The sequence below is a fragment of the Lytechinus pictus genome, chromosome 3, assembly GCF_037042905.1.
Source record: "Lytechinus pictus isolate F3 Inbred chromosome 3, Lp3.0, whole genome shotgun sequence".
Classification (NCBI taxonomy): domain Eukaryota; kingdom Metazoa; phylum Echinodermata; class Echinoidea; order Temnopleuroida; family Toxopneustidae; genus Lytechinus; species Lytechinus pictus.
This window is the reverse complement of record NC_087247.1, coordinates 52,910,892-52,928,477: the sequence shown is the minus strand read 5'-3', so window position 1 is coordinate 52,928,477 and position 17,586 is coordinate 52,910,892. Positions and strand designations below refer to the sequence as shown.

At 35.2% G+C, this 17,586-nt stretch overlaps 1 protein-coding gene across 1 annotated transcript in view; it reads right to left on the bottom strand.

The window, feature by feature from the left end:
- Positions 1-11,687, bottom strand: part of LOC129257024 (protein sidekick-1-like) — a 33,596-nt gene extending 21,909 nt beyond the window's left edge. Inside the window, exons 1-3 of the mRNA XM_054895256.2 lie at positions 11,545-11,687; positions 5,118-5,337; positions 2,035-2,184 (exon numbers count right to left, since the gene is read on the bottom strand). Coding sequence (XP_054751231.2) covers positions 2,035-2,184; positions 5,118-5,337; positions 11,545-11,592 — 418 coding nt within the window. The 5' untranslated portion in view covers positions 11,593-11,687. The remainder of the gene's footprint in view (positions 1-2,034; positions 2,185-5,117; positions 5,338-11,544) is intronic.
- Between the last annotated feature and the right edge of the window lie 5,899 nt (positions 11,688-17,586).

The following is a 17,586-nucleotide window of genomic DNA, read 5'->3' as shown; positions in this document are numbered from 1 at the left end:
CTCCTATTTCTCCTTTTTCCCATGTAATCTTCACATTTCATTAATCAGACCATCCCACCAACCAACAGAACCTCCTGCTATTTCTAATAGTTTAATTTTTTTTTTAATTTACAAATTATAAGTTTTAGGCATTAGTTGAATGCATTTTTGCAGGCATATCATACATGTAGAGGACATCTGTGTTCCAGCAGTACAAGTTCTACAATCATAATAGTGACCCTACACATTTGTATGGAGAAAAGCATATTTATGAATGTGCACTTTCAAGAGCTACATGTATACAAGGATAATGTAGCTAATGTACATGCACTTGTAATATATTTCTTAGTATGAACTTTCTCTTATTTTCCCAGTAGACCTCCAAATGGCTTATTACTTGAATGCCCCTTTCATTAACTACTTTCTTCCTTTCATCCCATCCCCTCATCGATCCCTCCCTAAAGATCTTATCTTATATCAGGATTCTAAATCTCTTTCCTATTCCATAGTAGGGTCAGGAAACTATCCATGGTAAGGTAGGCAATGTCTATGCCACCATACTGGCATAGAAACAGTTTGTGCACATTTGTAATAGGATTTTAAGTCTTAGGTTGGGATCATTAGAAAATAAAAAGGCATTCAGTCCATGAAGTTCAGAATTTAATAGTACAGGAAATAGCCATTGAGCTTACTGTCATAGGAACTTGTCCTACAATATGACAGTGAAGTCAGACAACATGTAACATGTGCACTATTAACAGCTGAAGTTGAGATTTGGTGTTTCAGCAGAGAGGAAATTGGCAAAATTGCCCCCAATTTTGGACTTGGGCTGTCTGAATTAGCACAGCTGGCCTGACCTTTAAAATGGTTCCACATGGTAAGGATTTTTTTTTTCAGGGGAAGGGGAAAAGGGTGATATACATCTAATATGTAACAGAACCTAAGTTTTAAGCAAAACAAAAATGGAAAAGGGATTGAGGTGGATCTGTTGTCTGTAAACCTAATAATTGTTTAGCACCAGTCTGAGTCATTACAGTCACTTTGTGAAATTCACTAATTCATCAGAATTCATTTATGATTGAGATACACTGCTTGTAAACCCCTTGCAATTGTATTGTCTGCTTACACATAACGCCAAGTCATCATGATCCTTGTAATGTTTATTGTTTGTTTGTTGACAGATTCACAACACCTTTATGCCACAAAAAGTAGAGTGGATGGTCTACTGAGATTAGAAATCAAACTTGGATGGGAAGAACAGGAAAGTTTTTTATTATTGAGAAAATTCCATTCCTCATCTACTTTCCATTTTCTCAACAATGCAATGTCAAATCTTTTAGTTCACATTGTCCAATTGGAGTACAATAAACAAAATCACTGAAAGTATAAACATGCAGTGATGAAATCAGCTTTTCGTTCTCATACCACCATGATGGAACACATAAAAACAAACAAATAAAACATTTTTCCCTCTGTAAAGCTAATAGAAATTTCACAAATCTTTGTAGGGTAAATGCCAACATGCCCTTGAAATATAATTAAAGTAAAATATAATTGCATGCAGAGAGGTACGAGTCATCCATGCACATTTCTCAACAATAACAATAAAAACAAAAGATAGTTTATGGTTAATTCACAGCCCCATTTCAATTATTATCTTCAACTCAAAATGGTAATTAGAGTCTGGAAATGGGCCAAGTAATTACTAAATTCCCCCATATCAAGAACAGCATGCAGCAGACAATATACTTACTTCAATTGACAAGAAACTGCACAATCAAAACTCTTATTCCTTGAGACAGAAATTTCTCAAGAGGAAAATGTCATGCTTCTGCAGAATTTCTATCCATTAGATTTTTATCAAATTACCCAAAGTAAAAAGACATTTATACAAGTTAAAATCACAGGATAAAGCAATCTATATACATTGTCACAACACACAAGAAGATACATCAATTACTGTTGAAAGTAAGACAATATTGTCAACAAAGGTTTCAAACACATAACTCCATGAAGAATCAATGGAGTCTGATGGAAATCATCCAACAATTTTACCTGAAACAAACAGCATTACATCAGAGGTGTTAGTTAGTTCCATCTCAATCTGAAGAAGCATTCGTGGTGGAGGAGGAGGCTCATTGGTTGTCATGGTTTCATTGTAAATATCAGTTGTAGTGGTGTCGTTCCTCTCATCAAGAGGATCTGCTATAATTTTTTTATAGGCAGAAAGGTGACAATGAGTTTGAATACCAAGCAGTTATTCAGGGATAAAGAGTTAGGAGAGATTGATTAAACAAAATCACATAATTTTTCACCAACTTCCAACGGAGAAAACAAATAAAATGAGATCATAAGAATTCATACCTTTGAGGAACACAAACAAACTGGTACCCATTTCAGAAGGACTTCACTTGCAATCATACAAAACATGTTTTCAACCAATAAGAAAGGTGTTTGGGGGATTTACATACAGTATGATTTTCTTGTTGCATTTAAAACAGGCCAAACGGTTAGGGCCAGAAGTGCCTTTTTGCTATTGGAGCAAGATACAACTAAGTTTATTAAAATGAAGAATATGGGTATTGTAATTCTTTTTAATGAATCTCTTTTATTACTCTTTATTTCTTCTTTTCATCTTTCCTGCTTTTCTTTTCTTTCCTTTTTGTAAATCAACTGACAATTCAAAGGGGCACCCCTGCTTCCCTGTAGTGTACAAGACTACATGATAAGACAAACCTCATTATAGATCTATTAGAAATGAGGCCAACTGATGCTCCAAATTAAGGATCTTAACAAGAAAACTTCACTGACTCTGATGAGAAATGATTTTGTCAAGGCTTCAACTGACTTTTGTCTTATACAAAGTGATGGAAGAGCAAAAACCCTATTATAACATCAATCTTTCAGAGTCAAGATTTTTGCAATAAAATTTTATATAACCTACATGTATTTCTATTGACATTTATCATGTTATCAAGATATTTCAATGATTTATGACTTGAGTCATGGCATGAAACTTTTCAATCAACAGGAACCAGGAAAAATAAAAATGTTAATAGATTTTGTATTGAAGTACTTTTGAAGGAGATAAGAACCAATACTGATATACTTGTGGAGGTAAATGGCCATTATACATCATTTAATTCAAATGCTTTCAGAAATATTTTTAAAACACTGAAGGGAAAATAGCAAAGTTCTTGAATGTTCTATCCAGTGTCTATTGTATAAAAATTTGACTGGTTATGTCATGCAAATATATTGGAATTACAGAACACAGACTGCATATTTGCAGTGACCACGGTTCATTCCTCAACATCAAGAGATCAGCATTTTTGGCAGTGATTACCATTATGAATACAATGACACTGGATGGTACATAGAAGGGGGGAAATATTGGCAAGCATATTCACTTTCCCACTGACTATCAAGGAAATTGGTCAGTTCCTGGCAAAATCATTTACAAAGTCATATCTCATTAAAAATAACAATTACCCCCTTTGATGCAGGCACTGCAGACAATCATTAATGTTCTATTTCACATCATACAGACCTCTTTTTTTAGATTGTTTGAAGTGAACAGATACTAGTTGCTGTAAAAAGTTCATTATTGGATAACATTAACTTTGACAAGAATGTGTAAGCACAATGAACAAGGTTAGGTAATATTTAGTCATTCAAAAATTATTCATGCTACTCAAATTGATTTCATTTCATGAATGACAATGGTCCAATCTAGTTTTTTTTAATGGAAGAGATAACAATTGCAAGATATTGTGCATAGCCATAAAGCATGACAATTATTTGATAAACTTTGTTAGAACATTATTGATTGGGAGCGTGTTTTGCAAAACCATTTGGGTATGAACACACAAAAGACAGGAATACAAAGCATGTGCCAAAAGTGATGCTTACATTTTTCTTGACCAAATACAACCTTATTTTCACTACATCTGGGGCCCCGTTCATAAAGAGTTACAACTGTTGTAACTTTGCCATTATGGCAACTACCATGATAACAGGCCTCAGCAGCCAATCAAAATCAAGGTTACCATGGTACATGTAGTTACCATAATGGCAAAGTTACAACAGTTGTAACTCTTTATGAAACGGGCACCATATTGATAAAATATAAAATGCGTTAAAAATCATATTGTTTCATATTATTAACACAAGTCTGAACAAAGTAATTTCAAATGATTAAAATAAAGAAAATCACATGTGGCTTGCAATACTCACTTCATTTTAAAACTGAAATGTTTGAATAAATTCATAACCCCAACCCTTTCCAAAAGGATAAAAAGGTGATGTTCTTTTATACACTAATGTAATTTATAATCAATAAATTCTTGCCATTTGTACTTCATTCGGTATTTGCTTCAAGATGCTTCTACAACATGCATGTCTAAAATAAAGATCCTACTGTACTTGCTAATCCCAGTGATATTTTTAATTTTCTCATTATCAAAAAGAATGAATAGGCCATATTGCAGAACACACCTAAGTGTGTCTTAATGCAATCCATGATCATTCATTCAAAACTTTAACTCGCAATGCACGGTGTCTTGTCTTACATTAACCATTACTGAAGATAGCCTAAATTTGCCCTTTAGCCCCCCCCCCCCCTAACCCTTGAAAACAACTCAATATTAGGCAGAATTGACACATATTATACCTTTCGTCACATGCCTATTAAAACAAATGTTCTGATCATTGCAATTCCTTATTGGGCAAGGGGAAAAATTCATACACAGGACCTTTTGTTATAGAAGTATATGGTCCCAATGGAAATATCTATGGGCTCTGACATTTTGGGGGCACATTGCCTAAGTGCATTTTTCTTTTACAGCTTACAGAAATCAGGTTGTTAATTTACTGAATTTACGAAAATGAGAAGTTTTCAGCAAATATGAGGTTAAATCCACTAAATCAAGAATGATCAAGTAATTTGTTTGAATTCCTTTTGGAGTGATAACAGGAAAACATCTTCACTACTATAAAAGAGTTGAGTAGAATCTCTATTAGTAGACAATGCTCATGCAACATGATTCTTTTCTAGGCCCCAACATACTGTACCAGGTATCCTGTCATAGGACAGGCCCCTAACATGCCCAAGGGGTTAACAGACTCAAGCAGAATACCTTTGGTGGTTAGAGTGGCTTGTGTGATCCCAACTGTAAGACCAGCAGTGGTGGTAGTGAGGGATGCTGGGTTGGCAGTACCTCGTGCAAGGCAGCGGAATGTGCGGTTGTCTGTGTACGGGCTGACGTTTTCCACTAACAGGCTGTAGTCGGTGATATCCAGGAGATAGCGACCATTTAGTATGTGGGAGGAGTTCACAAGGTCAAAAGGTAATTCCATCTAGTGGGCATTTGGAGACAGAAAGAGAAAAAATATTCACATGAATTTCAGACAGATTCTATCATGATTTATTCAGACTTCATGAAATGCTAAGAGGAGAGAAGGAAAGAGAAATACTAAAAAAACTAGAACTATCACTGAAGGTGATTAATACCCCCACCTACACTGTTACCATAGCAACAGTTTCCAACACTTGGAAAAAAACTGAGGAAAATATCATGAGAGTTTGTGATATTCTGATAAAGTAGTTCCGACCCCAAGATTTTTGCCTAATTTTTGACATATAATATATTGTTACCATGGGCATGGCATCACGATTTCCGACACATGCAATAATATGTCCTGTACATCTTTACCTCGAGACTAATGTGTGAGCCAAATTTCACGAGGATTGGTTGAAAACTAATTAAATAGTTCGAAACCGATAGACTTTTACCTAGTTTGGGGCCTATATATCGCTACCATGGCAACACAATTTCCGATACGCACAAAATATGTGTCTCGCACACCTTTAACTCGAACTCAATGTTTGAGCCAAATTTTATGAGAATTGGTTGAAAATTGATGTAGCTTGAACTGCAAAATTTTTACCTTATTTTTGCCAAAATATACCGTTACCATGGCAACACAATTTCTGACACATGCGAAAAGTGTGTCTTGCACAGCTTACATCAACACTAATACGTGTCCTAAGTTTCATGAAAATCGATTAAAACTGAGGAAGGAGTTCGATGCGCAAGATTTGCAACGGACAGAACGACCGCCCGACCGACCGACTATACGCTGATTGCTATATATCCCCTTCAAATTTTGTTTGGGGGGGGGTATAAAAATAAAAATAAAAATGGACATAGTGTCCCAAAAAATACACTTTAGAAGTTATGACGACATTTCAAAAACTTAACTTTGGTAAAGATTTCGATATTGATTCCTCCATGTGGTCTAAGTTCATTGACCCTAAATGACCTTTGACCTTGTGACCTGAAACTCATGTAGAATGTTCATTAATACTTGATTACCCTTATGTCCAAGTTTCATGAACTTGGTCCATATATTTTTTAAGTTATGATGACATTTCAAAAACTTAACCTTCGTTAAGATTTCAATGTTGACGATGCCGCTGCCGTCACCGGAAAAGTAGCGCCTATAGTCTCGCTCTGCAATGCAGGTGAGACAAAAAATTTGAAAAAATACAGCAAGCGCATTCTTCATGCAATCGATGCATAAAAATGAGCACATAGATTAAAGTAAACTACTTGATTACGCAATTTATAAGCAGTGAGTGACATCATCTTAGTGAATATAACGCCACAATTTGTAATACAACACAGATTCCCTGAGGTGACGTCAAAACCTAGAATATAACAAATGCGATCCATGCAGCTATGGTCACATGAATCTACATAGCCTATGTAATATAAAGAACTATACAACACTATTCCAGGTTATCAACATTTAAAGAAAATAAATATTATTCACTAACTAAAATCCATATTTTCAAGTGCATTTCTTAAAATGCTTATTCTCTCATCCATAAATCATTGACTAAAATGGGTTCCTAAATTTATCAGTCATAATTTATATTAAATTCTTCAATTGATTGCTTAAAATGAGATCCTGGTTTAACTCTTTTTCACCTTGACCAGCTTTGAGCTAACTTCCTACAGTGTCCAGCAAATAATCCTAAACCACAACCTGGTTTAGTACTAATTTCCTCGACATGAGTTTAATTGTTCTATTCCTTCCGCCAAGGTCATACTCACTTTTTCTCAACCAACAAAATTCTTATCTCAGGCATCCCTATCTGACTCAATGAAAACTGTGCATAACACCTGGGCTCCGTAACACAAATACCCTTTTTACACACGCTAAAATTTCCTTAACCCCGTACTATAGGTGGGGCTAAATTGCCATTTAGCCCCACCTATAGTACGGGGTTAAGCTTAGCCCACTTTCTTTTTACACAGCATTTTTGCAAAGTGGGCTAACCCCACCTTTAGTACGGGATTATTTGGCCCTGCAAAAAAGCAGGGTTATCCCAGCAATTGCGGTGCTAAGAGCGATAGTACGGGGTTAAGATCGCTAGTGTAAAACGAAAGTGGGCTAAGCTTAACCCCGTACTATAGGTGGGGCTAAATGGCAATTTGGCCCCACCTATAGTACGGGGTTAAGGAAATTGTAGCGTGTGTAAAATGGTAAGAGTGAAGTACTTGTACTACGAATGATCGACAAAAACCACTAGTCCGGGGTTAGCGAGTTTCGTGTGTGAAAAGCAAGCATTCCTTATCCGGGGTTAGCAATAACAATTTGGCATGTGTAAAAAGGAAAAAAAATAGTACGGGGTTAAGGATAGTACGGGGTTAGCGATAGTCCGGGGTTAAGAAAATCCTGTGTAAAAAGGGTAAAAGATTAGCCATCAATCGCTAAATGGACTGACCAATCAAGATCACTGTTAAGCGCGCATCTATTTCAAAACACTGACCAGGAACAAATCAGAAGTGTTGTTTCATATTTGTTATTCATCGCTGAACTTTGTGTTACGGGACCCAGAATAACATTTTGAATGGGTTGCTGTTAAACCTATACTTATAATCAGTTACTGCTAATTGGGTTTGTTTTCATTTTTGGGTATTCATACACTCATTCATTCATTCATTATATAGATTACACCTTCCAATTAGACATAACCATGAAATTTACTTTAAATGATTCCTAAAATTCTTATACTGCCTGGCTTATTGCTTTTCCTTGATGCCGAACACCACTCATTCTCCAAACACACACACACCCTTCTAGCTATTTGTGATTAATGCATGACATTAGGAGAGCACTTAGACTTTTATCTGTAAATATATCATCTCCAATGAGACAACCTGACAACAACTCTCATCAATGTCAGTGTTAAAATGTAAAGGAATCAGGAGTGAAAGTGCAATGCCCTTTATTTCTACCTACTGAACTTCCTTTTTCCAAATTGGAAAGATATATCACTACTTTGGAACTATTTTTTTACTGGCGGAAGAATTAGGGCCATTTTACTCTCTCAAGTGATGAATTTGATCCTGTCAGGTGTAGTCTTCATAAATGCCGATTTATTTTTGAGATGAGCCGGTTGAGGTACCCTTTTCTGGTCAGATATGGAATCTCAGACATATATCCTGTCCTATGGTAGTAAACATTCAACCCTCGAATTTCCTCCTTATTTTTTATGAATTTTTTTAAAGTGCCACTTTAACACACGAGTCTATGGGAAATGAATTAGGCCTGTGATACCTATAATGACCTTGACTATAGCCTCCCAGGGGAATTCCCTAGTGGATGAAATACCTGCCCAAACTCTTCAGTAGCAAATTATTTGCACTAGTATACATGTTTCAATCATCAAGAGACCTGTCCAAAAACTGACTTAATGGCTATATGCAAGGCTGTATAGGGGGTATATCAGGTAATGAATTGTGATTAGTACCTTTGTGTTTGTATACCTAGGCTAGGCTGTGTAACTTGGGCTAACGTAAGTCTCTGTGTTGCATGTTTTCGTGTGTTTTCGTATACCAATGCGCGCTGCTGTATTTGTGTATAGCACCCATTACAGGTTACACTAAACATTAGATAAGTCTTGATCAATTGCAATTGTGAAAATGGCTCATGGGAAAGGGATGGAGAAGAGAGAACTTTAGAATTTGACTGAAGAGTGGTGGATTCAAAAAGGAGGGGGGGGTAGAGTATAGCAGAGTAAGTATGTCTGGGGGGGGGGGTGGCTGAGAATGAGTGATACTGCTATCTTGTTCTAACTTTTACTTATTTCTAGCCAGACTAGCCCCCATCCCTTTAGAATACAAGCCATCTAACCCCCCTCTCTCCCTCTCTCTCTCTCTCTCTCTCTTACACCCCTTGTCATAGGAAGATGTGAATGTATAGTATGCTCGTATGTTAATTCTCATTTCTTTTTATTGTTATCTCATTTAACTCATGTAAATCTGGTATTTATATTGTGGGCAGTTCTTGCATCCAGATATGCACACTATGCATATCTACAATTTGCATTATAGGATTTTGGGCCCTACATTGCATCCATTCCTTGTTGAACTACATATATAGGCAGGTAGGATGTGTGTAAATCCATAGGGCACTAGACATACAGGAGTAACATTAAAATTGGTCATTACATAACACATATATATTTCATGCATTTATTTGTGATAAAGTGAGTGTACAGATGTTAAAAAAAAGCCAGGAAGTAGGTCACACAGGCCTAACTACAACTAGCAGGCCAAAGATATTCATTCAAGCCAACCCATTGCTCAATTTTGAAATTTGATATTGCTGATTGACAAAAATGAATGAATATGATTGACAATCTAACACTAATTCTAGGGAGGGTACCTACTGAACTTCCTTATTCCAAATTGGAAAGATATATCACTACTTTGGAACTATTTTTTTACTGGCGGAAGAATTAGGGCCATTTTACTCTCTCAAGTGATGAATTTGATCCTGTCAGGTGTAGTCTTCATAAATGCCGATTTATGTTTGAGATGAGCCGGTCGAGGTACCCTTTTCTGGTCAGATATGGAATCTCAGACATATATCCTGTCCTATGGTAGTAAACATTTAACCCTCGAATTTCCTCCTTATTCTTTATGAATTTTTTTAAAGTGCCACTTTAACACACGAGTCTATGGGAAATGAATTAGGCCTGTGATACCATTAAGGTTAGAGAAGTATTCACAGTATCTTCTCTCTCATTCCCCATCCAACTTCATCACTACAGTCAGTTGGCTCTTTCAGCCTATCATCACCACATGCCTCATTAAGATTCCTACCTCCTCACTATTGTGTCCTTAGAACCAAGATAACATTAACACCATACCATTCAACACTAGTTTAATGCCCCTCTTGCTCTCAAGCAGATGCCCATGTGATGTGGAGTCCAGCAATGCATTAACTTATATTGTACAACGCCTACTTAGCTTGTTGTACGCAAGCAAATGGGAGGCTGAATGTCAAACATTCGTACCGTTGCACAAAAGACGTACCATCCAAAATGTACCGTTGCACGGCTTTAGGAGGTGACGTCACAATACGATTTAATTCATTGCGCTCGGTAAAAATGAACAATACGCGTATAAGCCAGCTGGCTAAAACGCAAGGCTGCCCAAGGTCATGTGCGCTTGTGGGATTTTGCTGTCTGCTTTCGGTATTTTTGCTCCCTTTTCATAGATTACTATAGGGATAAACTCTTTGTTTTTTCATATTTTCGCTATATTCCGAGGCGTTGTACAACACAAATAGCAAATATTCTTATTCGTGCAATGGTGCGAGATTTCGCATTCGGTGAAAGAAAGAAATGCTCTATTCAACTCGGCTCACGCCTCGTTGAATAGAGCATCTTTCTTTCACCTCATGCGAAATCTCGCACCATCGCACTCATGCCTATTCGCTATTTGTATACCATCCTATACACTCTTCTCAGAGGATCAATATGCAAGACATACTCCTCATTTTCTCACACGACTTGTTGTTGTTTGGTTTCCAACGGCACTCTCATTCAAAAAAAGAATTCATGCTCATCAGTGTAGTATCATCAGCAGGATCCGTGAGCTGTGTAATATACTGCATATTCAATCTCTCAAAATGAACCAAGTCACACTCCATATTTTCATGTATAAACAGAAAGCCATGTCAAACCCATTGACCTAGGCAAATCATTTTTTTCCAGAGCTGTTTATGAGCTCACCAGCTTGAATTTATAACATTATATTAAATTTACATTTGACCCTCTGGGAATGACATGGGCTCTTTTTTAGATTTTGAGGGTTCTTTATGACATTTCGAGTACAAACTTTGCCCCAAGTCCTCATCCATGTAATTCTTTCCCTGGACCAAGAAAATTGTACTTCTGTTCATGATCTGCTGGCTATGTTGACCTCACCTTTTCATTAATGCATAAATGTGATCAAAAAATACCCTTCTTCACTGCACTTGATCTTACAAATCACACTTGGTCTAATGCCTCTTTTGTTTTTGTCTCTTTTGTTATGTAAAAACATATTGGTGAACCTTCTATAATTATATAATCCTGCACTTATGCCTTACTTTTAACATAACAAACCTAACAAAATAGGAAACCCTGTTGAATATAATCAAAGTGACAATAACTTGCAGTTATTGAAATCTGTCCCATCATGCATAGCAATCATACCATACCTCTGTCCATGATACTATGACTGTGTTGGGGTCAACTCTGGCTTGCATGTGAAGGAAAGCATTACAGGGAAGTCGGGCAGTTTGTCCACGGAAGGCAATTATAGTGGCAGCATATGAGCAGGATGCATACAAGAGTACTGCAAGGAAAAATGGTAACGAAAGAACAAAAATAAAGGTTAGATGAAATAACATCATTTTACAAAACTTTGCGTTAAAAAAAACAGTGGAAATTATATGAGATAATAATAAAGATTGTGTACGTCTTACAAAACTTAAAGGCAAATTTCACATTAAAAATTTGTGTTAATGGCTTATGCATATACACAATCACTACTAGGTAGTAGGTACATAATGAAGACTAGTTTAATTCAGAAGTAAAAGGCTTATGCAAGAATATCACACAATCACTACTATGAGTATGATGAAGACTGTTTTATTTAATAAAAGTGAGTAGATTGCATGTAAAGTTGTTAAGCAGATGAGCAACAATATTGTTGGAAGAATTACATTTATTAAAAATTTAAGGAAAAATGCTACTAAATCTTTACATATATGACAGTTGCCTTGACATTCATGAAAATAAAAGCTTGATGGAATATTGAGTGCAAATTCTTGTGTAGAATAAAAGAATGGAATGTACGAGAGAGAGAGAAAAAATATTAACCCATATCATTACAGGATATAAGCAATATATATCCAACTACAGGAACTTCTCAAATGTATATTTCTTCCTCTGATGCATGTAAGTGTTCAACTATACCAGTTTGAAGTAGATGGATTATTATCTTATGCTGCTATGACACTAGCATGAATTTGGGGCATGAATAGTTTACAATTAGTTCACGCATCAAATCGTGCCATGACATTCCATGTCGCGAAGTGTGCAGGCCAGTGCGGGACAATGCTTGAAGTATCATGCCAAAATTTAAGAATTTCTAAAATCCTGGCGCAACAAATTTTTGGGATTTTTGGCGTTGATTATTTGTTAACTATGCGCACCTAGACGAGCCAATTCGTGCCATGGCACGAGTGGCACCATTCTATGACTAGTTCACGAATGGTTCATGACTATTCACGGCTAGATCACATAGCAGCATAAGGAATATTTGCCATATTGTGTAAGAACACTTTTCAACCACCTTTCTCAATATGTGTACACACATCCTGTCAAAGTAAGCCTTGGATGCTTTCTGTTCAGCGTTATTTACATTTTTGTGGCTAACGTGTATGCCTAATGATTTTCAAATGAAACCATATACAAGCTTCTGGTGATCTGAAAAAAACACTGAATAAGTCGTGCATGTTTAATAAGCAAAAAATTCAAATGATAGTTAAATAATGTTGCAAATTTGCAATCATGTTTATTTTAACCATAATTTATTCAACAAAATTCTTAATTCTCAAAAAGTGTTGAGCGTTGAGCGTACTTCACATGTACATGTATTAAACAGATTTCATTGGTCAAGGCAAAATATTTATAACAAAAACTGCAATAATTTTAACTCTCACTCAAAATAAATTTCCTATCATTTCACAAATCAAATCAATATGGATAAGATCAACTCAGATTATTTTTTTTGTCTGGTAAAACCAAAAGGGATGTTAATAAGACAGAGATAAACTTCTTCTCAACAAGATGATATACACTGTATTCTGTACATGCATGCTTCTAATACTCTTTGATCTAGTACTTCCTTAAATAGATTAGAGATGTGAATCCCTTTCTCAATCCACTCTCATCTACATCTTCCTGGACGCCACATTATAGAAAGTCCCTCTCGCAATCAGTTTCCCTGGCCAGGAATTTAGGGATATTCAACTCAACCCCTGCCCCCTAGCAGCCTGGTCTAGATAAACAGCTCCTTGAAGTGCATTGCATCCGTTCACCCTATATTCCCTATCTATATCAACATGCACTCCGGAGCATTACTTACTAGACAACTAACAATTCCATGCCTAGTACAAGAAGCTCAACTGGGATTCCCCTTCCAAACAAGAGGTGATTTGAAAAGTCTGCACCACATTGAAATTTAAAATGCATTACAAAACTGCACATGAAACGGCACCTCCTACTCAAACATATAGTATACTTTTTTTATCCATAGCATAGTCGATGCAGTAACAGCAGTAGGCTGATCTAGATGGGTTTTTTTCTGAACATATTTCTAAAATTATCATTGCTATCTAGAAAGTTGAAGAAATTGCATTCCTGTATTTGTTGCATCATGAGTGTGCACATTTTTTCAGACACTATACATGAATGTACTGTAGTCCAGTCTTGAAGTCATGCTTTTGCTAGATCTCTCCATATCATTCTTCATAAATGTAGCCACTATACATGTATAGTTGAATTACCATTCTTGAGTTAAACAAATTATCTGTCAACTGCACTTTCCGATTCACACAGAGTAAATTATTATTGAAATTCTATTTCCATGGTAACAATAAGCCTGGAATTATCTGTTTCTGAAATTATACAGCTGCTCCAGAGCTGAAAGATAGGGATTAACAATAACTAGGGACTAATTTTCTTGAAAACTATCAGGATGCTATATTCATTAACATACAATACGGTATATATGTACAAGCTGTTGAAAATGAGTAAATTTATATGAAAAAGCTATCTAAAAGTCCCAAAATCAAGCAAATATATGTAGCTGAAAAGGGGGATTTTGAAGGGGGCATTTTCCTTCATGATTTGATGTTTCAGCAAGAACCAACCTAATCTATCCATGTATCATCAGCCATAGCAACCATACAATAATAATCCCTTAACTTTCCTGATTGGGGAAAACATAACATAATCATAATCATCGTACTTGTACCATTGAACAAATTAATACAAACCAGAAATATGGAATCAAGGCCAGATTATCATTCATTGTGACTCAATAATTAGATTACAGCACATAGTGTGCAAAATAAAACAATTTATAAGCTGCATGGGCACAAAAATTGAACAAGCTTTATAAACAGCAGGGTTATATTCATATATACTGTATGTCATCCATCTGTTCAGCAAACTATACAATAACACACAGCACCATGTGTCACTCCATATATACATGTATACTATATCTCTGTTCAAAATACATGTATTCCTTTGCCGAGTCCAATATATAAACTCAAGGACTGCAGGAGATAGCTATCTTGTCTGTAACATACAATGACCTTTCTACAATTCCTCTCCTTGCACATTGAATTGCACTTTCCATGAAATCAGTAGTGTACATGTGTATGTTCACCAAAATGAAGAACAGTGAATTTTGATCTCAAAAGGCTCTAATGTTACTCTATCATTTTTGCTTCCCACTCGATTGAATACAGTTTATTTTATTTCAATAATCTCCTCAAGTCTCAGGCTGAATTCAAGAATAAAACACAAAGAATTATAAAATATGATTGCTTTTAAGAAATGTATCATTTTATAAACAAATAGAATTGATTAAAAATGTCATCCTGGCATTAATAATAAAAATGAATGAATAAAAATGAATGAAACAAAATCCTGAATTATGAAATCAGAATCATGTTTTGAAATGTGATTGAATAAGATAGCTCATGCAGGATAAGTAACAAATATCTTACATGCAATACTGGTTTTGTAACAACATTGAACTGCCTAAATTCAGTAAGCTGTTAAAAATTGTGCATAAAAGTTGAGTTTACAAGCTCAAATACAAAGCTCACTACATAAAGGGGAAAAATTATTGCAAAAATTGCATGAACTCATTCACAAAAAGGGCATTACGAATCTATTTTTTCATCATGTATAGGTTTTATTTTCACCAATCTGTGATGTAAATAATTTTACTTTACTAAGCTTAACAACCTTTAAATAGATCTATACAATATCATGGAATATACATAAAAAGTATTCCAAATTAGAATGCTACAAGAATGAAGCACACCAAACATCCCTAATTTTGAGTTCAGAGAGGACAGAATGGTCATACCCCTATGTGAGTTATTTCTATCATTAAATTAATGTATAGTTTTCACTCCATGGAATGCTAACCATGTCATCTTAATGCCTTCAGCATGCTCTCAATATCCACTGATGTGACCAGAGTTATCAACGTGATGTATGCATTACATGCAGTACTTAAACAGTTTACAATCGTAGAGTAAATGTTTAATTTAAACTACATGTAAAAAGCAGAAATTGATTATCACATTTTACTAAAATTTATGATACTTATAGCTATATTCTCTTGAAGACAATCATAAATTTAACATATGAATTATAAATATTTATTCATAGCCAAAAATAAATCAAGACCTACAGGATAAAATGGAGAGGAAATTTATTTGACAACCCCCCCCCCCCCCCCCAAAAAAAAAAAAAAAAAAAAAAAAAAAATAGATAATAAAATATAATAAAAAATATAATAAAATAATAAAAATCAAAATTTTTAAAAGGGTTACTACATACTGAAAGAAAGCTTCAAAAGTAAGACAAATCAGAATGGTCAAATGCATACTTGCTTAAGAATAACACAAAAATGATGTTAGGTGTTTTCATATCTTGAGTAGATTCCCCCCCCCCCCCCCCCCCCCCCCCCCCCCCGTCCTTAACAGAGTGTATAAACCTGCACAAATGTTATTCAGAGTCTGTTTTTTTTTTTTATTATATTTAATTTATCAGCTTAAGTATATTTTACAGTGAATTTCATAATGGATTAATCTACCATTGAAAATATGAATTGACTAAGAGAGAAACAATGTAAATCAATTCTCTTTATTAAGCTGAATCTCGCTAACAAACATACATTTCCTGTACATATGTCTGCCACTGCAAGATAATTACTTATACTATAGTTTTCTTTCATATTTATTCATCAATTTAATTTTAAAGATGGTTGCTTAAATACAGCCTTTATGCCACCTGCAGTCAGCTATAAAAATGTACAGCCAGACAGCAGCAAACGATGTCCTATCCCATCGTTACCATGATAACAGCATACAGATGACATACCAATTACTTTAGGTATAGAAATTATGTATTCAATTTGCTCTATGCCTTGTCAGCAAAATACTTTACCATTCATTGTAAATCAACTACTGCATGGCATTACATATTTTTTTGCACATAGAAATAAAATGTACACTTCTTAGCGGAAAAGCGCTCATATTCATACAAATATAAGAATACATACACATTAAGTACAAAATTCCATGTAAATTAAGACAATTGATAGTAATGCAATCCTTATACTAGGTATGCTTTTCTTTATTCTTTCAAAATAATGTGCCAAAGACTTATCAACTCTGTATTATAATAATCATAATTTATAATAAATGGTTTTACTTTAAACATAATACACTATTTTAAGACAAAATCAGCCCAATCTTCCCTTCTTAATGTTTTTTTAACAAGCATGCACAGGTTACTTTTACTTGAAGTAGCAGATAGCTGAGTCATATTTGGTTGCAGACTTGCAGTTATACTATATTATATATTCATATTGCCTTCTCATAAATCAAACATAAGAAGCCAATTAGCTTGAATTCTGATCTTCAAGTACCCATCTCTTATTTTACAGTTTAATATACTTCATGAAGTTAAGCAAGTGCTTATTCTTCCCTCTATTTTTACCACCCCTTTAATTATTTCTGTACATTATGCTTTATGAAATCTACCCCCTATATATCATTTATCCTTCTATATACTCTCTAATTTAATGTTTTCAATATGATGCTTATCATGTCATACATGTATTTAACACCCTTTCCTCTCTCTCTCCAGTTATCTTTTACATTCAGCCCCCCCCCTCCCCTTTCTCTCGCCATCTCTCTCTCTTACTCTGTTTCATTACATTGCTCTCCCACTCTTTTTCTCCATCTATCACTCTATATTTCTTCTTCCCATCTCTCCATTTAGTACTACTTAAGATTTAATGAGAGGAGTGCCTCCAACCTCTCAAGATCATGGTTGTCGTTTAGTACGAGAGTGGCACAACTTACTTCTACCATACACACTTGTAAGGTCACTTTACAGTATGAGTCATTATTCTTTATTCACTTTTCTTTCTCCCCTTC